General features: G+C 41.8%; 1 protein-coding gene across 2 annotated transcripts; it reads right to left on the bottom strand.

Annotated features, from left to right (window-relative positions):
* Positions 1-8,647: 8,647 nt before the first annotated feature.
* On the bottom strand, positions 8,648-25,698 carry Fundc2 (FUN14 domain containing 2). 2 transcript variants are annotated; one of them, XM_090326821.1, is made up of 5 exons: positions 25,526-25,698; positions 22,332-22,482; positions 17,638-17,713; positions 12,632-12,763; positions 8,648-9,160 (listed from the first exon to the last, which is right to left on the bottom strand). In XM_090326821.1, the coding sequence occupies exons 1-5, from the start codon at positions 25,542-25,544 to the stop codon at positions 9,083-9,085; spliced, it is 456 nt and encodes a 151-aa protein (XP_090182947.1). In that variant the 5' UTR covers positions 25,545-25,698; the 3' UTR covers positions 8,648-9,082. The 2 variants fall into 2 exon arrangements, with proteins under 2 accessions (XP_090182947.1, XP_090182946.1); XM_090326820.1 differs by having other exon boundaries at positions 22,332-22,443; positions 25,526-25,639.
* Positions 25,699-27,879: the final 2,181 nt, after the last annotated feature.

Genomic DNA, 27,879 nt, shown 5'->3' with positions numbered 1-27,879 from the left:
GATATGCTTCTTTAGGAATGGTTTTCTTTGGATCACTGTTGTTGCCTTAGAGACATTTATTACACAAGCTGTGGAAATAGTGTTAAATTTGCAGGAAATCAATGAGCTATTATTAACAGTAAAACAATTTCATAATGTATTTTATAATTGTGAAGTTTGTATCAGGGAATTATATTTAAAGTCAATTGATAATACAATTCACATTAAGACTTATAAAAACATCCATTTTTGTTACAAAATTATTGAACTAGTAAAGTTTCAAAAGATTTTAATTGCTTTTTTTTAAATGTAAAATACTTCCTGTAAAGTGTCGAAAACTTCAAAATTGTTCCTTCTTTTAAACTGTCTGGGATGAGTTTGTCAACCGATCTACTAGAAGACATCAACTTAGATTTCCCCCTTTAGCTATTATAACATACAGGAAAAAATAGCTAGCAGAGAAGGCTCAACATGTACATAGTGCTTTTTGTGATAAAAAATTGTGATAAAAAATTAATGTTAGCACTGAAACTCAGTTTTTGAGTTCATTATTATTTTAGAGATAAAGTCTGTAGCTGTTAGTGATGCTAAGGTTTTTTGTTGTTTTGTTTTTGTTTGTTGTTTGTTTTGTTTTGGTGTGTTATGGGGCTTGAACTCGAGCCTCGGCACAGAACCTGAGCTGTTCAGCTCAAGGCTACTGCCCTACCCCTGGGCCTGGGCGCTGTCCCTGAGATCTTCAGTTCAAGGCTACCACCTGGTTACTAAGTTTAACCATAGTGATTAGCAGACCTCTTGCTGGAAAGGTGGTTTTTCTTTTTGAGTGGGTAAATCACTGTGGGGCCTTTATCACTATATGAATATTTCATTACCCTACAACATTTCACTGGAGAGTTTTAGCAGCCTCTGATGACAAACGCCCCTGCTCCCATTTTGCCACAGTGCAAATCCCTCTCTCGATCTGTAAGTTAATGAACTAGTATCAAACTTCTGTTCAGAACTCAGAAGACATCACCAGTTGTATGGCACTTACTTTAAAAAGACCATAAAGTCCTGTTAGGTACTTACTTGTTACCCATAGAAGCATAATTTTATTAGCACCAGCTTCCAACTCTGCTTCTCAGATTCCAAGTCCATCTTTCTCTTGCTTTCTCATTAGAAATATTCGAGACATTTTCAAACCTCAGGCTGTTCTAAGCAACACTATTTAAAATACGATGTAATTTTCATGTGTAAACATGAATGAGAACCACTTTTCTCAGTAGTCGTGTCATTTCTTAACACTTTAATATTGGAAATGGTAGACAGCTTTTGTAAGTCAAAAGTGTAAAAATGCAACACTTTTTGCAGAAAAATACTTTGGGGGGGTCAGGGGGGCCTTGATACAATTGTCTGCAGTCACAGCACTGGAGGCTGAGGCAAGAAAATTAGACACATTAAGGACATCAATTACAGGCATTGAAAACAAAAGGAAGTTAAAATCCAGGTCATGGAAAAATTCCATAGCTAAGGGCCAGAGCTAAGAATAAACATTGTTTCATTTGGTAACTTGAAGTCTCTCAACTCCCCTGCCCCCAAAGCACCACCACTAACACCAGTCAGGCTATAGCAACTCACCATGCTTTAACTTTACACTAATAATTTGCCTAGGGCACATGCTGGGTAAATAATAAGAAAAACATTTGGTAAAGCTCACCCTTAAACAAGTTATTCTCTTGTTAGAGAATATCCCCTAATAATGGGCTCTTCTGCTCTAAACAAGCATCTTTTATTTTTTCATCAGACCAACAGGCTTTATTTGGGAGTGAATCCCAGGAAGGGAGACCAAGTCAGCCTGGCTGAAGGGGAAATTGTGCACCAGCTTACAACTAGGGTGAGGTGGGGGGAGTTGGGGTCCACATGAAAGCAGTGTGAGATGGAGGTGGAGGGATGGGCAATGTTACTTGGACAGTTTCAAGGTCTTAATGGCATCTGTGCCCACCAGGGGGCATCAGCATCAGATGTGGCCTTGGTCTCGGGCTCTCTTCCGAAACTGCTATGTATTTGTTCAAGGGGAAGGGTGGGGGGAGATGATTTAGAGGGGCTGGCAGCAAGGACAGCTCTCCGATATGGCTTTCAAGGCAACAAACATCTTCTAATTGGGCAGACCCCCAAACATATGCCCCCTATGTGAACTTGTCAACTGAAGAGACTTGGTGTTTGGAAATCTCAATTTTCCCGCCAAAGCTTATGCTACAATTAGAGGAATGTTGGTAGACTGCAAAATTAACCACTGTAGAAAGCACACATTCTGGGGCTGGGATTTTGGCGTAGTGGTAGAGTGCTGGCCTAGCATGCATGAAGACCCAGGTTCAATTCTTCAGTACCACATACATAGAAAAAAGCCAGAAGTGGTGTTATGGCTCAAGTGGTAGAGAAAGTCCAAGGACAGTGTTCAGGCACTGAGTTCAAGCCCCAGGACTGACCAAAAAAAGCACACATCCCTTTTCCAAAATTAAGTAGAATGTATGACACAATTTTTCTAGCCTTGCTCTATATGAATTACGTATCTAACATGTGCTTGACATTTAATCAAGAGTACCGAGAAGAGTCATGCATAACAGGCACCCATGTGTCATTTAATTAGTAACTTCACATCAAATTCACCATCTTCATGCTTAGGTGATAGCATCAAAATTTCAAAACAGAAAGATGATTTAGATAGTACCAGGTGCTGAGCATGTGTTTATTTGGAATAAAATTGTTGGAAACTTGCTTTGACTCAGATAAGTCTTATGAATATGGCTTAATGTGTCCACATCTCCAGTGTACTGGTGGCTTGCATTGTTTTCCTTCCTTGTCAAATATAATTTATATAAAATCCTCAGCTAACCAGTTTCATCCTTGTTTTCTGTGATGATGTCATGGAGTTGGCACTCTTTGTCACAAGCTTGTGAGTTTGAGTCCATCCTAAGCTACAAAGGAAAACACTATCTAAAGTGAGAGAAAGCAAGACAAAGAGAGAAAGAAAAAAACCAAAAAGAACAGAAAGAAAGAATAAGAAGGGGAAGGAAAAATTGAGGACAAGGGGAAAAGGAATAACTCAGTTTGAGTCCATCCTGACAAGGGAAACCCTATCTCAGAAATAAACAAGAACAAGGAGGAGGAAGAAGAGGAGGAGGAGGAGGAGGAGGAGGAGGAGGAGGAGGAGGAGGAGGGGAGGAGAAAGAAGAGAAGGAGGAAGAGGAGGAAGAGGAGGAGGAAAAAGAAAGAAGGAGGAGGAGGGAAGGGAGAACAAGAAGAATGAAAAGGCGAAGGAGATGGGGAAGCGGAACAGGAAGAAGAGGAAGAAAGGAAAAAAGAAGAGGAAGAAGGGGAAGGAGGGAGAGAGGGAGGAAAGAGAAAGTAGAGAAAAAGGAGGGAAGGGGAAGAGTAAGGTGAATGAAAAGAAAGTAAGCAAAGCAAAAGCAAAATAATTAAGAAAATTCATGATCCATCAAGAAAACAAATGCATATAAGCCACACTATGTGGTTTCTGAGAAATCGGGTCCAGGTATAAAATGGATTTTCTATCCTCTCCTCCAAGTGTTAATACTAACATTGTATAAGTAATTAACTGATCATCAAACCTATTTTAACTGACTCTGGTTTCCCAGAAATCTTGCTACATGTTATGACTGAGAAATGAAACATCTGGTTGAAAAGGTAGAAAAAGACAGCACTCTTTCCTATGGGGTAAGGGGCTGGAAGAAAGTTTCTCTCAGATCATCCTATTTAAAGATGCTTAGAAACTTGTTTCATTTATCCCTATACCATATATTTTTCCAAGCAGAGAATATGGTATTTTCAACAAGTGTACAAAGATAGAGGTTTCAAATAAGAGATCAATTAGTGGCTGTGCCCATCTTTCTGGAAAATATTTTAAAAGATGGTGAAGAAGACATTCTTGGGCACCCACATTAATATGAGCTCATCCCTTATAGTCTAGCAGAACCCAGGACACTGCATCTGCCAGATCTAGCAGCAGGGGCTCTCATCCAAGTGGTAGGCTGGTCAACTACGTAAGAGGTGGGGCAACAAGAGGCCATTTGGGTGAAGTTCTGTTAGCATGTTATCAGAATGTCAGGGACACTTGTGTGCTGGGACTGCTCTGGCAAGGGATTCCCTGGGCTTCCAGTTAGCAAAGCGATCACAGAAGCTTGACACTGAAAACTTGGAGGCTACCTGTTGAGCTTCAGCGGGCAGTTGTAGTAAAGTTTCTTTGACCCTTCCTCTTGCTTTCTAGCCTGGGGATGGGGCAGAACTTCTAGGTAGCAGACCTCAAGGCCCTGCTTACTCTGTCCCATATGGTAAAGGTGAAATGGCTCCTGGGAGGATCCAGGGCAGAGCTGTAGTGGCTTAGAAACCTGCTAGATGGGGAGAAGACATTAACAACCTGGTTGTGGGAGGGCGGAGAGTGGGGGCGAATGGCAGTAGCTATAGCTACCTAGATCCACAAGTTGGAGTTCCAAGTGTGGTGATACCACATCAATGCCAGCAGAGAGCGCCAAAACCCAAACATATAGAAAGCCAAATTTCTCTGAACCATACACTCTGACATGACTCAATCCATCCTTCTGGGAAGAAATTATGTTTCAGCTTTATAATACAAGTAATAAACCTACCTGTCACTGGGCTCTTGCTACTGGAGGATGCATTTTCCTCACTCAGTAGACATAAATCAAATGGAAATAAGTGCACTCAGTGCAGCTATCTTGCCCTTTCATCCTCATCGCACTTTTGTAGACTGGCAGCTGTTCTTCGGTAGATACCTTCCCACTTCAGCTGAAGCAATGCTGTGACACAATGAGGCTTCTGTCTATAGGTTTTTAGTTTCTTTTTTGCTAAGCGTCACTTCTGGCTTTTTCTGTGTATGTGGTCTTCATGTGTGCCAGGAAGACCACTAGGCCACACTCCCGGCCCCCATTCAGTTTTTCTAAATGCCCATGCATACTTCAGTAGCAGTTCAGCTAAATGGGAACAAGAGGAGTAGTGACAGATCAATCTCTGCATCACCTGTGCACGATTACAAATGATTGTGAGGACCTCACTCTGAGCAGAACTCAAGGCCATTCGTCTTGCTCTCACAGTACCCGGATAAAGCAAGACATGCACTATTGTCTTCAACCATGTCACTCAAGGTCCCTGAAGCAGCCACCTAGAAATAGAAGCATCAAGACATACCTATACATCTTATTTCAGAGAACTAGGAGTTGTGAGGTTGGACTATTCTAAACTTCCCAAGGATTCTCAACCTCCTCATCTTTGCTGTCCTCACCAATAATCACAGGGAAAAAAGATATCCCAAGAGCAACAACCACTTCATTGGCAAGACATTGGTGGCCACTTTCCCCTATACGCAACCCAAAGAGGTGCTTTGACTATTTTCTGTAGTCACCATTCCACTGGTATTAGTTACAGAACTTAAATGGATGCAGCCAAGATCAAAAGGCATAATCCAGAATGGCATCAGAAGGACGTAAGGGGCTATGTTGCCTTAAGAGTGACCCATACAGATACTGCAGGTCAAACAACAACTATAATAACAAAAAGCAACTGTAGCATTGACTCACGTCATACAAATGCAATAGACCTTGTTTGGATTTTGATTCAAACTAAATGCACAAGAAATATTGGGCAGGGGGCAGAGCCTAGTGGTGGAAGGCTCACCTAGCATCCATGAAGCCCTGGGTTCAACGCTTCAGTATCACATACTCAGAAAAAGCCAGAACTGGTGCTGTGGCTCAAGTGATAGAGAGCTAGCCTTGAGCAAAAAGTGTCCAAGGATAGTGCCCAGGCCCTGAGACCAAGCTCCAGGACTGGCAAAAAAGAAGAGAGAAATAAGAAATGTTAAGGGGCTGGGAATTTGGCCTATTGGTAGAGTGCCTGCCTAGCATGCATGAAGACCTGGGTTCCATTCCTCAGTACCATATACACAGATAAAATCGGAAGTGGTGCTGTGGCTCAACTGGTAGAGTGCTAGCCTTGAGAAAGCCCAAGGATAGTCCTGGGCCCTGAGTTCAAGTCCCAGGACTGGCATAAAAAGTTGAGCCAGGCACTGGAAGCTCATGCCTAAAATGCTAACTACTCAAGGAAGCTGATACGTGGAGGATCGTGGTTCCTGGTGAGAGAAGTCCATGAGACTCCACTTTGAAAATCAGAAGTGAAAAGCTTTGTTGGAGGTGCGTTTCAAGCGGAGCAAGGAAACTGAGAAACTGCAAGGCCTGCAGTTCAAACCCCAGAGCCAGAAACACAAAAATAACTCTCAAATACTGATGGAATATTGCTGAGGTGGGCACAGTGGCTCACATCTGTAATCCTAGCTATGCAGGAGGCTGAGATCTGAGGATGTTGGTTCAACGCCAGCCCAGGCAGAAAAGCTTGTGACACTCTTACCTCCAATTAACCACCAAAAACTGAAAGTAATGCTGTGGCTCAAGTGGTAAAGTGCTAGCTTTGAGCACAAAAGCTTAGGGACAGCCAGACGAGGTGGCTCGTGCCTGTAATCCTAGCTACTCAAGAGGCTGAGATCTGAGGACTGCAGTTCAAAGCCGGCCTGGGAACTAAAGAATGTGAGACTCATCTCCAATTAACTACCAGAAAACTGGAAGTGGTGCTGTGACTCAAGGTGTAGGGTGGTAGCCTTGAGCTTTCTCTCACAATTGTGAATTCGTAGAATGCTGCCTCATTAAAATTCTCATTCAAATGTTGGATTTCACACCAACTGAATAAAGCAACAGGACTTCCACAGAACAAGTATGGCTGACCTTAGCATTTTGCCTAGGCCCAGAGTCCAAGCCCCATGACCACCCCCTACATACACACACAAAGAAAAGCTCAGGGACAGCACCTAGGCCCCGAGTTCAAGCCTCAAGACCGGCAAGCACACAAAATGACAAAAATAGTAGTGCTTGCCTTTCAGCAAGCATTTCTTTCACAGTAAGTGTTAAGTATGTTGCAAGCTATGGATTCTTGGACAATTCTTCTTACCATATTCTCTACTCTTTTTTTTCTCTCTCAATCATGGGACTTGAACTCAGTGCCTTGGCACTGTCCTTGAGCTTTTTTGTGCTCTAGGCTAGCGCTCTACCACTTGAGCCACAGTGCCACTTCTGGTTTTTGAGTGATTAACTGGAAATAAGAGTCTCATGGGGACTTTTATGCCTGGGCTTGCCACCATCCACGATCTTCAGATCTCAGTAACTAGGATTACAGGCGAGTGCCACCGCATCCAGCCATATTCTCTTTTATATCTGAAATTTCCATAAAATTAAAAAAAAAAGCTGGGTACAAGTAGCTCACACTTGTAATCCTAGCCAGTTGAAAGGCTGGAGTACAGGAAGTCTGTACTTCCAGCCCAGGCAGGAGAATTCCCTAGGCTCCCTTTTCAACTAATAGCTAGTGTGGAAGCCCACGCCTGCCATTCTAATCTATGTAGGAGACTACCATGGGGAGGATCACACTTCCAGGCCACCTTAGTCAGAAAAGTCCATGACACTCCATCCCAGCAGAAAGGTGGCATGGTTTGGCACATCTCTTGTCCCAGCTACAATGGGAAGCTTAAAATAGATCACAGTCCATGCACACAGGATGGGCAAGAAGAGAGACCCTAGGTCTCAGAAATAACCAGCACAAAAAAAGGGCTGGAGGCATGTCACAGTTCAAAATCATTTCCAACACTTAAGGAACATACGAACCTAGCTTAAACCACTGTGCTTTACAGGTGATTCATACATATTGAAAGCAATATGAAGGAAGCAGTATGTAAGCAATATGAAGTTGTGGGGCTTGAACTCTGGGCCTGGGTGCTGTCCCTGAGTTCTTCAGCTCAAGGCTAGCATTGAGACACAGTGCCACTTCCACAACCTTTGCCTAAATACTATAATGTAATAAGGAAATGCAGATAAGTGAATTCTATAAAATTCTATGTATGCACTGGTAGTCAACTTAAACATACCATTCTCAATATAGGTTAAACATTTTAGATGACTTAGGAATGCATTATCTTTTACATGGGATGATCTATAAGAATTAAGTTGGATTACCTGTAAAATCATCATTAACATATTCAGTAGGTACTGGCCTCAACTGAGGTCATATATTATAGTTGGAGTTGCAGAGATGCTAACAGGCCATTAAACAAAACACGTTGGCTTCTGTGTATGTGTGCACAGCGGGTTGTTTATGGAAATTATTTCACGTGCCATCATTCTCTCTTGCAACTGTGAATTTGTAGAATGCTACCTCATTAAAATTCTCATTCAAATGTTGAATTTCACACAAACTGAATAAAGCAACAGGACTGACCTTAGCATTTTGACAGACATATTTCACACTTTGAAATATAAAATACTTTTACGAAATAAAAATCCAAAAGCTTCTTCCCTTCTAAACAACTTGGATATTAATGCTTTGCCTCATCTGACCTGCCAATGCAACAAGGTTCTTCTAGCAGCTCATTTTCCTAATCACCACCCTACTGAGCAAGATACCTTTAGCACATCATATACCTTTAATACAAGTTCATTTCCTAGATTTGTCTTCAGTGATTGTACTTAGGTTGCCAGTTTTGTGTGAATAATTACAGCAGGTAAAAACAGCCCTGTAATGTCAAAACTGAAAATAAGAAAGTACACACCAAGATACCAAAATCTTTTATGCTTAAAGGCCAATGTATTCAGTTCCTTTGCACACAGCACATACATTCACTATGAGCTTCTTTTCCAAAAGCACAGTTTGGAACAACCTTTCAGGATTCAGTCATGTTCTCCAGTGAACCATCTTGTAACACGCTCTGGTATGAATACTACATAGAGGAAAAAGGAACCATCTTGTTGGTCTATAGACTGGCCAAGTATGGAGTACACTAGGAGGAAAGCTAACATCTACTGGTCTCTTCCGTTGCCGCCGAGCTCATGTAGGTGTTGTATTAACTTGTACCAACAGCTTGCCTATAGAAGCCATCCAGATAGATTTGCTACCGCAGGGAAGAAGGCACGGAAGAAGAGAAGGAAGAGAACAGACTTGATGTACTATGATGGAGTGTAGAGGCTGCTGGGAAAAACCGGAACACGGGAAGCTGCATTCCTTAGGATGCCATGCCGAGCAGAAAACCTCCCAAAAATCCTCCAGTTACTAAAACATTCTTCTTCACAAATGACACAACCTGAGAACAGAAGATTTAACAGAATGCATTAAGCTTGCTAAGAATGTTAAAAATCAGGAACCAATTGTTACTGATAAGTAATAGACGAGGTCCTTATTTCCTTAAACTCCATATTCTCATCTCCCCTTCACTTCTATAGAAGTTTCCACTCACGTAAGGCTTAGGGCATGCTCTCTAGCACCCTTTACGGCCTAATTATTTACTGAACTCAATGAAACTTTTATCTCTTGCCTTGACATTCCCGCTTCGCTCTGCCAGCCCATCCTGCTATAAGCAGCCTCTAAATCCTGTGTCCCCCCACTTGAGCCACAGCACCACTTCCAGCTTTTTTCTATGTATGCATAGGAGACCCGAGGAATCGAACCCGGGTCTTCATGCATGCTAGACAAGCACTCTACCACTAGGCCAAACTCCTGGCCCCTCATCTCCGTTCTTGCCCCTAACTCTCGACATTCAATTTCCTGAAATATATTCACTCATTTTTTATTTCCATACTTCCCACTTGTTCTTCAGCTTGATAGTATCAACTATACCACTAAAATAAGACTTTTCTCACTGAAGTCATTGCTAAATAGTGAACCTACTTAACATCTTCATCCCATTAAAAAAAACAACATGTGGGGCCGGGAGTTTGGCCTAGTGGTAGAGTGCTTGCCTAGCATGCCTGAAGACCCGAGTTTGATTCCTCGGTACCACATACATAGAAAAAAGCCGGAAGTGGTGCTGAGGCTCAAGTGGTAGAGCTCTAACCTTGAGAAAGTCCAAGGACAGTGCTCAGACCATGAGCTCAAGCCCAGGATTGGCAAAAAAAACCAAACCATGATTCAATAATCTGCCATAGATACCCAACTTTGCCACCTTCTCATTCTGGGTAAAAATATCAATTTGCCAGGCACCAGTGGCTCATGCCTATAATCTCAGCTACTCAGGAGGCTGAGATTTCAGGATTGCAGTTCAAAGCCAGACCGGACAGAAAGGTTTCCATGAGACTGTTAGCTCCAATTACCCACTCCAAAACTAGAAGTGGAGCTGTAGCTCCAAGTGATAGAGCACGCCTTAAGCAAAAGAGAGAGGGCCCAGGCCCTGAGTTCAAGCCCCATGACCAACCAAAACAATAACAACAACAACAATAAAAAACAGCTTTAGGCAGACAGCCACTATATACAGTCTGTCATCCATTATGTACTTGGCAATGTAAGTTCACTATTGTGGCAATGAAGGTTCTGTGTTCAATATTTTTCTACTGTTAAGTTATTTACCATTCAACTATCTCCTTTCCAATTTCCAGAATTTTCCAACTGCTGTTCTCTAGTTCTGTTGGGCCTTAGAGGCTTAAGTTACTTATTTTGTTAATTATTTAGAAATATTTCAGAAGGCTGAAGAGCTCAGGGGCAGTGCCCAGGCCCATAGTTCAAGCCCCATGACCAGCCCCCCCAAAAGGAAATATTTCAGAAGGAAGTAGAGAAAAATGTATGTTACCTAAGTACTTCATATCCTACTTAAGACTTTTTCTCTGCTACTGCTACGTGAGTATGAATATCTCCAAGACAAGGAATGCCTCCACTCACACTAAATACCACTCAGTACATGAGAACCCTGAGAGAGATACAGGGTATCCTTCCCTTCTGCACTCAATTTTTCCTTTTTATTGTGAATCTCAGGTCAGCTAACAGTAGAATTTCACTCCAGGTTACACAAAGTATCAATCAACATCTTAACACCACTGGTTTATTTCTCCCCAGGTCACTGAGTTTATTTCTTTGGGACTTCTGACATATTTCCCTTCTGTTCCAGCCACTATAACTCCATTGTATTACAGCTCATAGGTCAATTCTAACCTGGTGCCTTATTTGTTTGTTTTGAGTGCTGGTACTGAGACATGAACTCAGTAACTTGCATTCTCTTTGCTTTTTTTCTCTCAAGGCTGGTTTACTATTTAAGCCACATTTCCAATTCTGGTTCTTTGCAGGTTAACTGAAGATAAGAGTCTCATGGACTTTTCTGCCCAAACTGGCTTCAAACCATGAGCCTCAGATTTCAGCTTTCTTCACAGCTACAATTATAGGTGTGAGTCACCAGCACCCAGCTCTGATGCAAGGTTTTGTTATTTGTCAGTTGTGGGACTTGACCTCTGGGCTTGGGCTCCATTCTTGAAATTTTCTGCTCAAGGATAGTGCTCTACCACTTTGAGACACAGTTCTACTTCTGTTTTTTGGTGGTTAATTGGAGACAAGAGTTTCATAGACCTTCCTACCCAGACTGGCTTTCAATCACGATCCCCACATCTCAGCCTCCTGAATAGCTAGGATTACAGGCATGAGCTACCAACACCTGGCTTCTGATTCCTGCTTTAAAACAACAGAGGCACATCCACTTGATTACATATAATAAAATGGCTATTTTCACTCAGTATGGTATAGTTTAGCAGTTGCGGCCAAAACAATTTACATGACTCACAAAACTGAAAATATTTATCATCTAGTCCTTTGCAGAAAAGGCTGACAACCTCTCAGCTAGACATTCCTACCCGCTGTGTATATGACAAGCAGGGGATGGATCTTTGAAGTCAAGAACATACAGGAGCCAGGCGCGGTGGCTCACACCTGCAATCCTAGCTCCTCAGGAGGCTGAGATCTGAGGATCAAGGTTCAAAGCCTGCCCAGGCACTAGAGACGGTGAGACTTTTATCTCCAAGTAATCACTAGAAAAGGAGAAGTGGGGTTGTGGCTCAAGGGGTAGGGCGGCAGCCTTGAGCTGAAGAGCCCAGAGTTCAAGTCCCATGACTGACAAAAAAAAAGAAGATATGGGAATAAAACGTAGCTCACAATAATCACATTGGCAATATATCCTTTATAAGCACTATGATGCCCGTTCCTACAAGAACTAGTTAATTACTATCATTCTTTACTCTTACTGAAAAAAGATCAAATAATCGCTCGGCTTTAATAAAATGTGTGTATAAGCTGGGCATGGTGGTATGGATCTGTAATCCCAACATTTAGGGAACTGAGGCAAGGAAGATCTTGAGATCAAGGTCAGTCTGGGGTATCTAACAATACCCTGTCTAAAAAAAAACAATGCCTCAGGGCCGGGAGCGTGACCTATTGGTAGAGTGCTTGCCTAGCATGCATCCACACTCAGGTTCAATTCCTTGGTACCACATACATAGAAAAAGCCGGAAGTGGCACTGTGGTTCAGATGGTCGAGCTCTAGCTTTGAGAGAGCCCAAGGACAGTGCTCAAGCCTTGAGGTCAAGGCCCAGGACTAGAAAAAAAAACATAATGCCTCTGTAATAATGATATTTCAACTAAGGCTGGCCTATAGAAAGTAGTTTTTGTCTCATTACTCAAATTTTTTCATAATCTTTACACCTTCTCCATTGCTGAGATATTGGTGCATCTCACACCTTCATTTTGTACACAGAAAATTGTCTAATCTTTACACATTTCATATGAGTATACCAAGTCTTACCTCCTCAGCTTTGCTCTTCACTTCTGTTGGAATTTGGTTGCTCTTACGAATCTTCAACTGTTCTTTGGCTTTTTTCATGTCCTTCTCTACACGCTGCCAGTCAACTTTAATGTATCCAGTATGATTTGCAATCTACATTTATAATAACAATGAGAGAAATGAGAAAGTAAGCTTGTTATTTTTGTATCAGGATAAATTACAAAGTTGTGAATCGAAGACCTCTTCAGAAACATCAGTTAAGAAGCCAAAGTAGGGCCGGGAGTTTGGCCTAGTGGTTAAAGTGCTTGCCTAGCATGCATTGGTTAAAGTGCTTGCCTAGCATGCATGAAGACCTGGGTTCGATTCCTCGGTACTACATATAGAAAAAAGCCGGAAGTGGTGCTGAGGCTCAAGTGGTAGAGCTCTAGCCTTGAGAAAGTCCAAGGACAGTGCTCAGGCCCTGAGCTCAAGCCCAGGACTGGCAAAAAAAAAAGAAGCTAAAGCAGAAACCCAGAAGAGAAATGGTGGTAGATTTACTTTAAAGATAGAGTGGCTACACAGAATAAGACAAGATTCTGTCCTAAATGACAGTGAGTAGCATTTTTTTTTTTTGGCCGGGCCAGGGGCTTGAACTCAAGGCCTGCCCCTGAGCTTCTTTTGTTCAAGACTAGCACTCTACCACTTGAGCTACAGCACCACTTCTGGTTTTTTTCTGTTTATTTGGTGTTGTGGAATAGAACCTAGGGCTTCATGCATGCTAGGCAAGCACTCTACCACTAAGCCACATTCCCAGCCAAGCACCATTTTTTACAACATAAAAATAAGAAACAGAAAAAGATGAGGAATGTAGTAAAAAGAAAAATGATATTTTGAAAATGCTTTCTGAATTGTCCATATTATACTTCAGTGACTATATCTAGTAACAAATTTACTATTTTATTTATTATCTATTCTGTGGTTCTGTGTATGCTTATGACATTCAACATCTGCTTGACACACAGCCTAAATGCAAGGTCTTATGATACCACCACCAATTAGTTATCCTAAAAGCCTGAAGAATGTATATGTACTGAACAGTAATATTCATTTTTTAAAAAATGAACTTCCTAGCCTAGTGCTAGTGGCTTGAAGCTAGTCTGTGCAGAAAAACTGATGAGACTATTTTGGGGAGGAGGAGTAACCATGGGGCTTGAATTCCGGTTTTCTGGTGGTTAATTGGAGGTAAAAGAATCTCATGGACTTTCCTGCCTGGGCTGGCTTGGAACCACAATCCTCAGATCTCAGCCCCTGCGGAGCTAGCATTGCAGGTGTGAGCCACTGGCGATGAGCTCGATGACACTTTATCTCCAATAAAATACTCAGAAAAAGCTGCAAGTGGCACTGTGGCTCAAGTGGTAGGGCACTAGCCTTGAGCAAAAGAGGCTAAGGGACAGTAGCACCAAGGACCAGAGTTCGAGCCCAGAACTGACTCCCCTCCCCTGCCCCAAAAGTGAACTTCTTAGAGCAATAAGGGAGAAAAAAAACCTCTGAAAACTGGACAAAGGCAATTCACAGAATAAACTTGCCAAAACAGGAGAAAGTATAAATTTACAAGTAACAGGGAAATGTATATTAGAACAATGTGTCACAATGTTTTTATAGATTTAAGAAAATTAAAAGACAAAATAGCCAGGCGCAGTGGCTCACACCTACAATCCTAGCTACTCAGGAGGCTGAGATTTGAGCATTGAGGTTAAAAGCCAAACCTGGGCACTAAAGTCAGTGAGACTCTTATCTCCAATTAACCAACAGAAAACCAGAAGTGGCACTGTGGCTCCAGGGGTAGGGTGGTAGCCTTGAGCTGAAGAACTCAGGGACAATGCCCAGGCCCAGAGTTCAAATCCCACGACTGACCCCCCCCAAAAAAAAACAAGAAAAAGTATTGTGGAGGTGAGGAAAAAGACACTATACACTTCTACTGCATGTTAATTGGAGTCTGTTAAGGGAACAATTTGACATTATCTACTGAAAACAACCCAACAACTACCACTACACAATGATGAAAGAATAATTTCTGAGAATAAGGGAAAGATGTCTATACTTCTCAATGCCTATTCAACAATGTGCTAGAAGAGAAGTTGTATTCACTGCATGAAAAAGAAGTAGGCAAGCATCCAGATTGGAAAAGAACTCAAGCTGTAGTTTACATAGAGAATCTTAAAGAATGTAACGAAAACAAATAACACCTAGACTTAAAAAGTGAATTTAGTGGGGCTGGGAGCTTGCCCTAGTGGTAAGGTGCTTGCCTAGTATGCACGAAGACCCAGGTTCGATTCCTTGGTACCACATACATAGAAAAAGCCAGAAGTGGTGCTGTGGCTCAAGTGACAGAATGCTAGCCTTGATGAAAAAGCCCAAGGACAGTGCTCAGGCCCTGAGTTCAAGCCCCAGGACTGGCAAAAAAAAGTGAATTTAGCAAGGTCACAGGATACAAGATCAACAAATAAAACCAACTGAATTTCCATATGCTAGTAATATGAACAACTAGAAATTCACATTTAAAAATGGTCATTTCCCCATCATCCATAGTCATAAATGAAATGCAAATAAAAACAACCCTGAGATACCAAATTACCCCAATCAGAATGACCAATATTCTGAATTCAGACAGCAACAAATGCTGGTGGGGATGTGGAGAAAAAGGAACCCTACTGCACTGCTGGTGGGATTGTAAACTAGTTCAGCCACTCTGGAAGGCAGTTTGGAGGTTTCTTAAAGAACTGAAAATAGACCTTCCCTACGATCCCGTTATACCACTCCTGGGCATCTACCCTAAACATCATAATCCAGGATATGATAAGGACACCTGCTCAGCTATGTTCATCTTTGCACTATTCACAATAGCCAAGTGATGGAAACAATCCAGATGCCCTACTGCAGATGAATGGATACAGAAAATGTGGTATATATATTCAATAGAATTCTACGTAGCCAACAGACAATATAAAATAATGGCATTCACTGGGAAGTAGATGAAGCTAGAGCAAATCACGTTGAGTGAGACAAGTCAAGACCAAAGGAACAAAAGGCACATGGTATCCTTAATATGTGGATATTAGATCCAAACAGTACAAGAGCGATGACTCAATATTTAGGTGCCCAATGTTATGGACATGATCTTGGAGATATAAACATAACTATATAGACATAAAAATCTATGATGGGCTATATACTCTATAGACATAATGTTTTATTACATAGATTAATGCTTAATTTTAATTATGTTCTAAAACCTAAGTTCTAGTGATTGTACAGAGATTCTCTTCTTCAATATTTGTTTGTTAAACATGACATTTGAAATGTGATGTAAAAATCAATGTTAATAAATGTTTTAATAATAAATAAAAATTAAGTCACAAAAAGTTCATTTGCTATAAAATTAAATACTAATTGCAAATATAAAATACAGAATCTGTATGCTGATAAGTACAAAATGTCAAAGAAAAATATCAAAGACAACCTAAATATGTGGAGAGGTTGACTGGGCCTATGGAATGAAGGGCACAACATAGAAATGGCATGATGAACATAATGTCACCAAAATTTTAGTAGATAAACAAATGGTTACAGCATTTATATAAAAAAATCAAAGGAGGAAGTGGTATTGTGGCTCAAGTGGCTCAGTGTTAGCCTTGAGCACAGAGAGGCTCAGGGACAGAGCCCAGGCCATAAGTTCAAGCTCCAAGACTGGCAAAAAAATAAAAAATTCAAAAGACCTGGGTGCTGGTGGCTCCTGCCTGTCATCCTAGCTACTCAGGAGGCTGAGATCTGAGGATCAAGGTTCAGAGCCAGCCTGGGCACAAAAGACCAAGAGACTCTTATCTCCAATTAACCACCAGAAAACCGGAAGGGGCACCTTGGCTCAAATGGTAGAGTGCTAACCTTGAGCTGAAGACCTCAGGAACAGCACCCAGGCCCAGATTTCAAGCTCTAGGATGAGCAAAAAGAACAACAAAAAAGAGGGTTGGGAATGTAGCTTAGTAGTAGAATGCTTGCTTAGCATCAATGAAGCCCTGGATTCCACTCCTCAGTACTGCATACACAGAAAATGCCAGGAGTGGCACTGTGGCTCAAGTGGTAGAGTGCTAGTCTTGGGCAAAAGAAGCTCAAGGACAGTGCCCAGGGCCTAAGTTCAAGCCCCACATCCGACCAAAAAAACAAAAACAAAAACCAAATCTACAGAACAGACCAATTTCTTCAATGTAAAAGCTGAATACATTAACACTTAGAAAAAACTGTATCACAGGACACTTGAGATGATGTGTAATATTTTTTATTTTATTGCTTAACATTTCAGCTGTTATTAAGGGAGATCTGAGAAGGAATGTGGTACTTTTCATGTAAATGAGGAAATAGAATGTGACTAATAATTGATAAAATATCATTCAAATGGTTACTAACACCTAAAATACTACATCAAAACAATGGAGTCAGGTCTAGGTACTCAGGAGGCTGAGATCTGAAGATTAGAGTTCCAAGTCAACCAGGGCAGTTAATTACAGAAAAAGTTGGAAGTAGAGCTGTGGCTCATGTTGTAGGGTGCTAGCCTTGGGAGAAAAAAAATAGCCAGGCACAATGGCTCACACCTGTAATCCTAGCTACTCAGGAGGCTACGATCTGAGCATCGAGGTTCAAAGCCAACCTGGGCACTAAAGTCCATGAGACACTTATCTCCAATTTACCACCAGAAAACCAGAAGTGGTGCTGTGGCTCAAGGGGTAAGGTGGTAACCTTCAGCCAAAAAGCTTAGGGACAGTGCCCAGGCCCAGAGTTCAAGTCCCACGATAAACAAAAAAAAATGAAAAAAAAAAAGAGCGCAGAGTCAATGCACAAGCCCAGAGTTCAAGCCCAAGGAGTAGCAAAATGAAAAGAAAAAAACAGTGGAAAAGCTATTCTAGTACAATATAGCCAGGGTGACAATTCCTTATTATAAAATGCTAATGAGCAAGTACAATTCCTAAATATCTAGGAATACTTCATATACAGACCTGAAGGAGAAAAAATCCTCCACCCACAGCTGTGGCAGCCAATTTCCCAACCTTCTGGAATATGAAGCCAGTACACCTACAAAACCAAAATCAACATCAGATAAGATGCGCACCACCAACATGCATTTGTGACAATGGTCATGCCCCACTACATGGGGGATCTAACCCCTCCTCATCCTCTGCACAAACATAAAAATACCAAATCTTAGCTCTACCATTTAGCATTTTTTTTGGTCTAGGGCAAGTACTTTAAAATTCTCAGATTATATTTTTAAGAGATGACTGAATGGCCAGTTGCCAGGTACCAATGGTTCATGCCTGCAATCCTCGTTATTCAGGAAACCAAAGATCTCAGTGTGGACCCAGCCCAGAAGGTACTTATCTCTAGGCATAAGTAAAAATGTTGGAATGAGTTTAAGCACTGGTAAAAAAAAAAAGACTGAGTGAAGGATGAAAGTAGACTCTAGTGAGGAGGCTAAAACGTGATTATTTGATTTTTTTTCTTTTTTTTCCCCTTGCCATTCTTGGGGCTTGAACTCAGGGTCTGGGCACTGTCTTGAGCCTCTCTGTGATCAAAGCTAGCACTCTACCATCTGAGCCATAGAACCACTTCTAGGTTTTTGTTTGTTTGTTTTCCCAGTCCTGGGCTTGAGCCAGGGCCTGGGCACTGTCTTTGGACTTTCTCAAGGCTAGAGCTCTACCACTTGAGTCTCAGCACCACTTCTGGCTTCTTTTTTTATGTATGTGGTACTGAGGAATCGAATCCAGGTCTTAGTGCATGCTAGGCAAGCACTCTACCACTAGGCCAAACTCCCAGTCCCGCTTCTGAGTTTTTTTAGTAGTTTATTGGAGATTAGAGTCTCAGAGCCTTTCTTGCCCTGGCTGACTGTGAACCACGATTCTGAGATCTCAGCCTCCTGAGTAGCAAGTATTACAGGTAAAAGCTACTGGCACCTGGATTGGTTTGTTTCTTTTTATCTATCTTCCCAATATTTTATACTAAAATGTAATCTCCATGGCGGCCAAATTTTTTTTGTTTGTTTTGGTCAGTTATGGTACTTAAACTCTGTGCCTGAGCTCTGTCCCTAAACTCTTCAGCTCAAGGCTAGCACTCTACCACTGAGCTACAGCATCACTTCTGGTTTTCTGGTGGTTAACTGGAACCACCATGAACTTTAGTGCCTGGGCTGGCTTTGAACCTCGATGCTCAGATCTCAGCCTCCTGAGTAGCTAGGATTACAGGCGTGAGACTCTGGTGTCCAGCAAAATTTTATTCATTGTTGTACATGAGTATGCTGTACTTTTTAACCACTGATAAGAAAACTTCTCTACACCTTACTTTTCCAGACACCTTCCCTTTACTCAGTCTCTCTTTACTGGACTGCCTATACCTTCTGCTTCTGCTGTTTTCTCTGTCAATTCTCTCAAACTCAGTCCGGCAGGCTTTTCTACTACCATGTGAAATACAACCACTTTTTTGGAGGGGGAGGGGCTTAATAGGGCTTGAACTAAGGGCCTGGGTGTTGTCCCTTAGCCTTATCCCTCAAGGCTGGTGTTCTACCACTTGAGCCACAGCTCCATTTCCAGCATTTTTGGGGTTAACTGGAGATAGAAGAACCTCATGGACTTTTCTGCCCAGACTGACTCTGAACCATGATTCTTAGAGTTCAGACTTCTGAGTAGTTAGCACCCTGCTGAAACCGTTCTTACCAAGGTTTCTTCTCATGTTCACCTTTGCCAAATATTAGTGGTAACTTCTCAGTCTTCATTTCATTTGAACTTCATTCCATTTGAACTTCTCAGCCTTCATTTCATTTGAATCAGTAATTATTGATACAATTATTATTCTTTCTTTTAAACAGGTAACTAGATTTGCATATACATGAGATACATACACACAGTAAAATGTTGACTATAGTGAAGCAGATTAGCATAGCCATCATTTCATAATTATGTTCTGGTTATAAGAACAGCTAAAATTTATGTACTTAACCAAATCCTGAACACTTTTTTTTTCAGTCATTGGGCTTGAACTTAGGGCCTGAGCACTGTCCTTGAGCTTTTGTGCTCAAGGCTAGCACTCTACCACTTTGGGCCACAGCACCACTTCCAGTTTTCTGGTGGCTAATTGGAGATAAGAGTCTCACAGACGTTTGTGCCTGGGCTAGCTTTGATCTGCAATTCTCAGATCTCAGCCTCCTGACTAGCTAGGATTACAGGTGTGAGCCACTGTGCCTGGCCTAACTACCTTCTTATTATCTATAGACATTATAGTGCATGAATTGTTCATCATATATGTTTCCTATTCTATTCTATTCTATTCTTGGTCTTGTATTTCCTCTTCTGTACACCAACCATGGTAATCACTTTTTTATCTCTTCTCTCTTCCCACTAAATATATTTGACATGGTTTTAGATTTCACAGTGAGATCATGCACTATTTTGTGTGGGTGTCTGGCTTACTTGACATAGTGACTTCTAATTACATCCATGCTATCACCAAAAATAGGATTTTATTCTTTTTTATGGTGAGTAGCATTTCACTGAATATATAGACCATATTTTTTGTTTCATCCATCAGTTGACAGATCCTTATTATTTCCACTTCTTGGTTATTATAAATAATGCATCAATAAACAAGAGAATGCAGATGTCTCTCATATACTGACTTCATTTCCTTTGGCTATACACCCACTAGTGGGACTGCTGGGCCATTATGGTAGTTATAGTTTTAGTTTAAGGAACCTCAATAGTGTTTGCAGAATGGCTATAGTGTTTCCATGCCAACCAACAGCACAAAAGGTGCCTGTTTCTCCACATCCTCGGCAGCAACTGCTATTGTTAGTCATTTTGACATGGGCTATTCTTTCTGGTTTTGTGTTGCATCTCCCAGATGATTACTGACAATGTCTTGTGTGCTTACTTTCTAGGTGCTCTCAAACAGTTCCACGGATTTTTTGTTGGTTTGTTTTTTGTTTTGGTTGTGTGGCTTCAACTCTGGGCCTGGGCGCTGTCTCTGAGCTCTTCAGCTCCAGGCTACCCCTTGAGCCACAGCACCACTTCCGGTTTTCTGGTGATTAATTAGAGAAGAGTCTCATGGACTTTCATGCTGGGCTGGCTTTGAACCGTGATCCTCAGATCTCAGCCTCCTGAGTAGCTAGGATTACAGGCATGAGCTACCAGCACCTGGCCAGTTCAGTGTCTTTAAATATGATCTGTCTGGCTTATGCCAAGATCTCTGATATAGATTATTATTATAGCTCCCCACCTGGTCTCCAGATGTCTGACTTTGCTCCCTAGAATCTAATGTCAACAGATCATGCTGGACAGTCTTTCTAAAATAGAAATAACCACATGTTGGCCTTCCTAAGCCAAATCCAGACCATTGGTTAGGTCCTAATATAGCCTACAGAAACTGAAATAAGTATGTGAGACAGACACCTGCCCTTCAATGTTTTTTCCAATTATTTACAAGCCAAAGTATGAAATTCCTTACATGTTTATCTATGGTTGAATAGAGAAAATGTAACAGATACACACATTAGAGTACTTCTCAGCTGTTTTTTTAAAGGGAATACTGTTATATGCAACTGTATAGATGAAACTGGAGAGCACTGTGCAAAGTGAAGTAGGCCAGGCACATAAAGACAAATAGCATATGGAGCCGGAGTTTGGCCTAGTGGTAGAGTGCTTGCCTAGCATACATGAAGACCCAGGTTCTTTGGCACCACATACATAGAAAAAAGCCAGGAGTGGTGCTGTGGCTCAAGCGGTGGAGCTCTAGCCTTGAGAAAGTTCAAGGACAGTGCTCAGGCCTTGAGGACTGGCCCCAGGACTGACAAAAAATTTCATATAATGGAATTCTAAGTAAGATGAAAATGAACAAATTACAGCTATATACTACATAGTTAATTATGTAAAAGATCAGCTTGAATCCCCCAAAAACCTAAAGGAAGAATCAAAAGAATGCATATTGACCACATTTCTTTAAAGTTTAATCTAGGTAAACTACAGAATATTGTTCAGTGATATAATTAGGATTGAAACTACAAAGAAGAGCAAGACGACAACAACTTTGAGAGTTTTGGAGTGTAGGGCATATTTTTTAACTTGTATAGCTATTACATTATTAGTTTACTCTATTCCTCATAGTTTTCGCCATTTTCTATATTTGAGTTATGTTGTACAGTAAGTTTCTTACATGCATAGAGTTACTGACTTGGATTGGATATTCACTTACTAAGTTTGCAATGCACATTTTTAACCTACCACAGCTAAAACAAAAAGCTGTCTTATATGAACAATTGACACAGCTAATCAGGGCAAGCTTCTTATTCTATTATTCTTCTTATTCTATGTGGTCTTGGACAAATAATCTTTCTGAGTCTCAGTTTCTATAAAATAAGTACAGATAATAACAGTACCAGTGTCAGATTTGTTATGACTAGAAAATGAGATATGCAAATAACCACCCAAAATAGTGTCTACCATGTAGTAAATATTATTTGCAGTAAAGCCCATGAGATATCATTATATCAAATAGTAATTTTAACTTATTTTTACATAAATGATACATATTAAGTGACTGATTTCACCAAAAACAATGTGTTTTCATTAATTTAAAGAGAAAATACCTATAATCACAATATTAAGTCATGCAAAAAAATCCACTGGGCATCATTCACATCACTTACCATCCAGTCACACCACCAATTAACAGCTGAGTTGCCACGCTATACTTTTCAACTGATGGTCCCGAATCCTGTCCAAACAGCTTGCGCCACCAGGGTTGCTTTCTGGCGAATTCTGCAAGGTCCAAGGATTCAAATTTTCCCTCAAAGTTTCCTAACAGAATTAAGATACTAAATAAGAAAATATCTACTTTTATAATAACAAGTCATTACCTTGTCTAGATCGAAGGTTTTGGTGTCCACGTGTGCTGGTCCTGTGGCTTGAACTCAGAGCTCGGGTGATGTCCTAAGTATTTTTTTTCTTTTTGCCAGTCCTGGGGCTTGATGTCAGGGCCTGAGCACTGTCCTTGGGCTTTCTCAAGGATAGAACTCTACCACTTGAGCCACAGCATCATTTCTGGCTTTTTTTTTAATGTATGTGGTACCCAGGGATTGAACCCAGGTCTTAAGAGTACATGGTAGGAAAGCACTCTACCACTAGGCCAAAGTCCCAGCTCCTGTCCTGAGTATTTTTGCTGAAGGCTAGCCCTCTACCACTTGAGCAACAGCTCCACTTCTTGGTGGTTAACTGGAGATCAGAGTCTCGTGGACTTTCCTGCCCAATCTGGCTTCAAACCCCAGTCCTCATATCTCAGCCTCTTGAGTAGCTAGGAGTATAGTTACGAACCACTGGCATTGAGCTCAAGTTTGGGAATTTTGAAAAGGAATTTATAATAGAGAATATTCAAATATCATTCTATTTTTAAATAGTAAATTAACTGAAATATGATGTGAAATTTCAGAAAATTAAACTAAAACACAATCATGTCTGTATTAGAAACATTTTCAAATTCTCCAAACTCTAGAATTAGTCCTCTAGTGCACTCTCTCAAATTTACTCAGGAGCTGGATGCTGGTGGCTTGCACCTGTGTTCATAGCTTCTCTGGAATCTGAGATATGAAGATTGTTCTAGGCCAGTCTGTAAGACTCATCTCCAATTAACTACCAAAACTTGAATGTGGCGCTGTAGCTCTAGTGGTACAGTGTTAGCTTTGAACAAAAAAGGAAAGGAAGGGGCTGGGAGTTTGGCGTAGTGGTAGAATGCTTGCCTAGCATTCACGAAGACATGGTTCGATTCCTCAGTACTACATACACAGAAAAGGCCAGAAGTGGCAATTTTTTTGAAGTCCATTTCTTAGTAAGTGGATCCAGTCAAAAGGGAGCTTACTTAAGCTGAGTGTAATGGCATGTACCTATAATCTCAGAACTTGGGAGTCGGGGTAAGAGAATTAAAGTTGAATGTAAAACTACACAGTGTCACTGAATTAAAATAGGAGAGGGAGGGAGTGTTAAATCAGAGAGCCATTAGGGTTCACCTACCCAATTTCATTCAGTCATTTCTGGAACATGTCTAAAAACTATGAAGAACGTTTGGCCAGGCTCACACTTCTACTCCTAGTTACTTGGGAGGTTGAAATCTGTAAGATTATGGTTCAAGGTCAATGAAGACAGATATGCCCATGAGATTTCCTCTCCAAAATGAGTAGCAAAAAGCAAGGCTGAGCGTGGCTCAAGTGGTAAATTTGCCAGTGCCAGAAGAGAAAGCAGTAGACATTGGAGTGAAGCCCCACAAAAGAACCAAATAAGTCAAGTAAAGTAAGTTACTAGTCAATAAGTACATCCAAACAAATAAATGATTAGTTAGAAGGATTGAAATTCCTGGCCGCCTCAAAAAAATGTCAGAACCCCCTGGTACAGTTATGTGACCAAGTTATGTATCTTAAGTGAATGAGAGTAGTATGCTCTACAAACAAGCAGTGATTACATTAAAAATTCATATCCTTAAGAGGCATGTCAAGTAGTTTGGATGAAGTATATGCCAATTTTCAGTGCAATCATGGAAGCTGAATGTTACATTGGTGAATTGTGACATCACCTGAAACCAGACATGAGAAGAAATGCACAGACATGGTATTTCTTCCATACACAGAACAGGAGTCAATAATCTTAAAAGAGTTGGAAGTGGTGAGTTTTGAGTGGTTTTTTTGTTTGTTTGTTTTACTGCTTTTGTTCTAACACAGTTTGGTTAATATCAAGTGTATATAATTGTTAAATTTTGTTTTTGTTTGGTCGTGGTGTTGAATTCAGGGCCTATGTGCTATTTTTGAACTTTTGTGCTCAAGGTTAGCGTCATTTTTCAGTCACAGCTCCAGGTCCAGTTTTGGCTTTTTAATTGGAGGTAAGACTGATATGAACATTCCTGCATAGGCTAGCTTCAAATTGCCATTCTCAGGTGTCTGCCTCTCAAGTAGCTAGGATCACAGCTGTGTGCAACCAGCCCTGGCTATAAATGAATTTTTGATGATGGCTCTGTTTAGTATGTGAATTCTGTGGCTACTAGTGAATAAAATATAGCTAAGTAGGGTAGAAGCATAGAAAAAATCGGGTGCCAACGTCTCGAGTCTATAATTCTAGCTACTCAGAAGGTTTAGATCTGCGGCTTGCAGTTTAAAAGCGGCCATGGCAGGAAAGTCAGTGAGACTGTTCTGTCCAGTTAACCAACAGAAAAGCAGAAGTAGTGCTGTGGCTCTAAGTGGTAGAGCCCAGACCCAGAGTTCAGGTCCCACGATGCACAAAAATAAAAGCGAAAGCACCTGCACGTTAGGGATGCTTAGACACGTGGGCATTTTTGCAGGGCTGTGAGCATACAAGCTAAGGGACATTACTCGGGCCGTGAATTCAAGTCTCAGGGCAGGTACAAAACAAGTAAAGAAAGCATGAAAAAAGTGGCCCCTGGTGGAATTAGCTGTAATACTGTTTGGGGGAAGCCGACAAAACAGAAAACGGGCTATTTCAAAGTGTCCTACGATTTGTGGTAATGTTTTAAAATTCGTCAATGCCAATGAGTCTTCCGGCCTGCCAAGGCGTCTGAGATGAACTTCCAAAGGGACAAACAAGCTTGTCTCAGGAGCCGGAAGGGTTCCGGGAACAGGGACGGCGTGTCTCCAGGCGGGAGTCAACAGGCTGAGGCAGCCCCGCTCCACCCGGCGCGTGACCTTGGCAGAAGCCCGAGTGGAAGGTCAGGGACGAGCACTGGGGCGCCAGTCGGTCTGGAGGGGGGGAAGTTAGTGGAGACCCACAAGGTCGGGACCCCGCCTTCCCGGATCTCGGAAAGGCGCCTCCCCAGGAAACGTTTCGCGCAAGCCGCCAGCCTTACCTTGACTAGACGCCGCCATTTCGGCGAGTTCGTCTCGCGAGGACGCGCGCAGAGGCTCTGCGCGGTAGGAGGCCGAGTAGCGCGCCGTGGTGAAGGTGGTCAGGTGGCTTCCGGCACGTGAGACAGATGTTTCCTTTCCCACGGCGGCAGAGGAAGGCGGAGACTCAGGCCGGGCTACTTCCTGTCCAAAGCAGCTGCGTCACAAAGCCGGCGGCCACTATCACAGTCGACGTGGCCCCGCCCTACAAACGGGCTGCGGCCTGCCTTCCCCTTAAGAATGCCGCCTCGAACGCCAGGCTCGCGGTCCTGCTGTGAAGAGGAACATCTCCAACACTGGCTGAATGGAGGAAAACATGGGAAGGACACGCAGTCTCAATAACAATGTCTTCACCGTACTCCTACTCCGCTTTCTAACCGTCGTGCTCTGTGTTCCTAATGCCTAAAACCTTGAACTTTCACCTCAGATAGGTGAGGATTCAGGCAAACCAATTCACATCTCTGTGCCAATGACTTTATTTGCACCTGTGCTACATACAGAAGTGCTCTGCAGATTCAATCTCTATAAACTGCAGGCCCAGAATGTCTCCGTCACCCTCCATTGTAACTCCACCTTTCTGACTTCCCCTTTCAACAGCGACTCCCAGATGGCAGGAACGGTATCTTAACCATTTCTAAGATGTCTGCATATGCTACACGGGTTAGCAGATGCCTTCTGCCGCCTAATTATATATGTGCCAGGATGCTTGAAAGCCATGCGCCCACAAGCAACTCTACTAGTATCTCTGTACTTCAGATCCATTATCCCTAAAATCAACACAGAACACTTCCAACCAATTCTCCCACATAAAAACCATCAGCTATCATTTTTGCACCCAGGTATCTGGGTGCCTACCAGACAGCACGTCTCATCAGTCATTCCCTAAAACTTTCAACCATTCTCTTCTACTTACATCCTACACTCTGAGACCCTTGGCAAAACACTTCACACCTATAATAACCATTCACCTGACAAAGCCTCCCACATAAGCACATGGTTACAAGTGACACAAGGAGATACATTCTACATGAGAGCCATACATAACCAATCTTAAAAGGCATCACTTAATAATCACACAAAAATAATGTGCATTATTTTTAAGTGCTGTGAAGAAAAATGAAGCTCTAGGTGTTATCTAACTACACTGCCAGTACACTCCAGCATATAAAGGTGATGGTCTGTCTTAAACCTCTCTAAGAAGGCAAGATGTGGGCCACTACTTAAAGGAGGTGTGGGGATGGGACTCACTATACATATGGGAGGAAATATTGTTCAGATCCACTAACATGACTGTTAGAAAACTGAGTCATAGGGGTATTGCAATAAAGAAAGAACAGAAAATGAGCTCAACAGATCAATTTTAGTGGAAAATTGAAGACTGAGCCCATGGTGACAGGTAGACACTGGGGAGACAAAGGGGCACGCGTGACCTAATGGTGGCAGAGACAGAGCAGCTAAAAATTACAAAAGGCAATTCTTAGGGGCACAGTAACTGGGAGCTCAAAGATTCAAAAAGTAGCGGGGGGTCAGGGTGCCTCCAGGACATTTGGCAGGTCAGTAATCAGTTAAAACCCCTACCCCATCCGCTACAAGAAATTCAGATAAGCACCTATTACGAGGAGGACAGTGTGAGGGGGAGTGGAGGGACTTACACATCTAGAATAAGATTCTAGGCTTCAGACTGAGCTGAAGAATACCCAGAAGTTCCCCTGGGGCCGGGGTATTCACTGGGAAAATCCATAGGAACAATATAGAATTACGAGAACACAGCACATTTCCATCAACGAGTTGCCTGCAATTTTAAGGAAGAACAATGTGCAGCAAAAAAACTCTACTTTTGTGAAAAGGTTTTAGCTCCGTTCATTCATATTGCCACTTACGTAACTGAATTTCCGAATCTTGAGCAGTCCTCACTTCAGAAGACTTAAGAAGGTGTATACACATTTAAGCTCCATTCACCAGGACCCCCGCCACCACCACTTTCTTTCCTTAAGGCTTCTAAGCTGCATCACATGTTGGTGGCCTCTGTTGCTCTCAGAAGCTAATGGGTTAAATACTAGTTCTGCCACCCATTTCCTACTTCTTCCTGTGGCTTCTTTCCCACTGGCCAAAAGGAAGCAATCTTTTCTGCCTTGTTCAGTGCTACTGCTTCTGTCACTTTCACTGAGGAAAGTCTTAAATGTCTTGGCAAAACATTTAGGTCTTTGCACTAAATCATACAAATTTTAACTTCTGTTCTCTCCTGGAAGATACAGATATTTTGCACAAGCGTTAATTTTTCACTTTTCTAGTTGAATGTATGCCAGCAATAACAGCC

This window comes from Megascapheus bottae, chromosome X, assembly GCF_031878675.1.
Source record: "Megascapheus bottae isolate mThoBot1 chromosome X, mThoBot2.hap1, whole genome shotgun sequence".
NCBI classification, from domain to species: Eukaryota; Metazoa; Chordata; class Mammalia; order Rodentia; family Geomyidae; genus Megascapheus; species Megascapheus bottae.
This window is presented reverse-complemented; position numbering and strand designations above follow the sequence as displayed.

What these genes read in the sequence shown, in the direction of transcription:
- Fundc2 (XM_090326821.1), bottom strand. An exon ending in GAGGATTTTTTCTCCTTCAG is followed by an intron (nt 12,764 to 17,637) that starts GTCTGTATATGA and finishes TTATAAATGTAG; the next exon opens with ATTGCAAATCATACTGGATA. An exon ending in TGAAGAGCAAAGCTGAGGAG is followed by an intron (nt 9,161 to 12,631) that starts GTAAGACTTGGT and finishes TTCTGTTCTCAG; the next exon opens with GTTGTGTCATTTGTGAAGAA.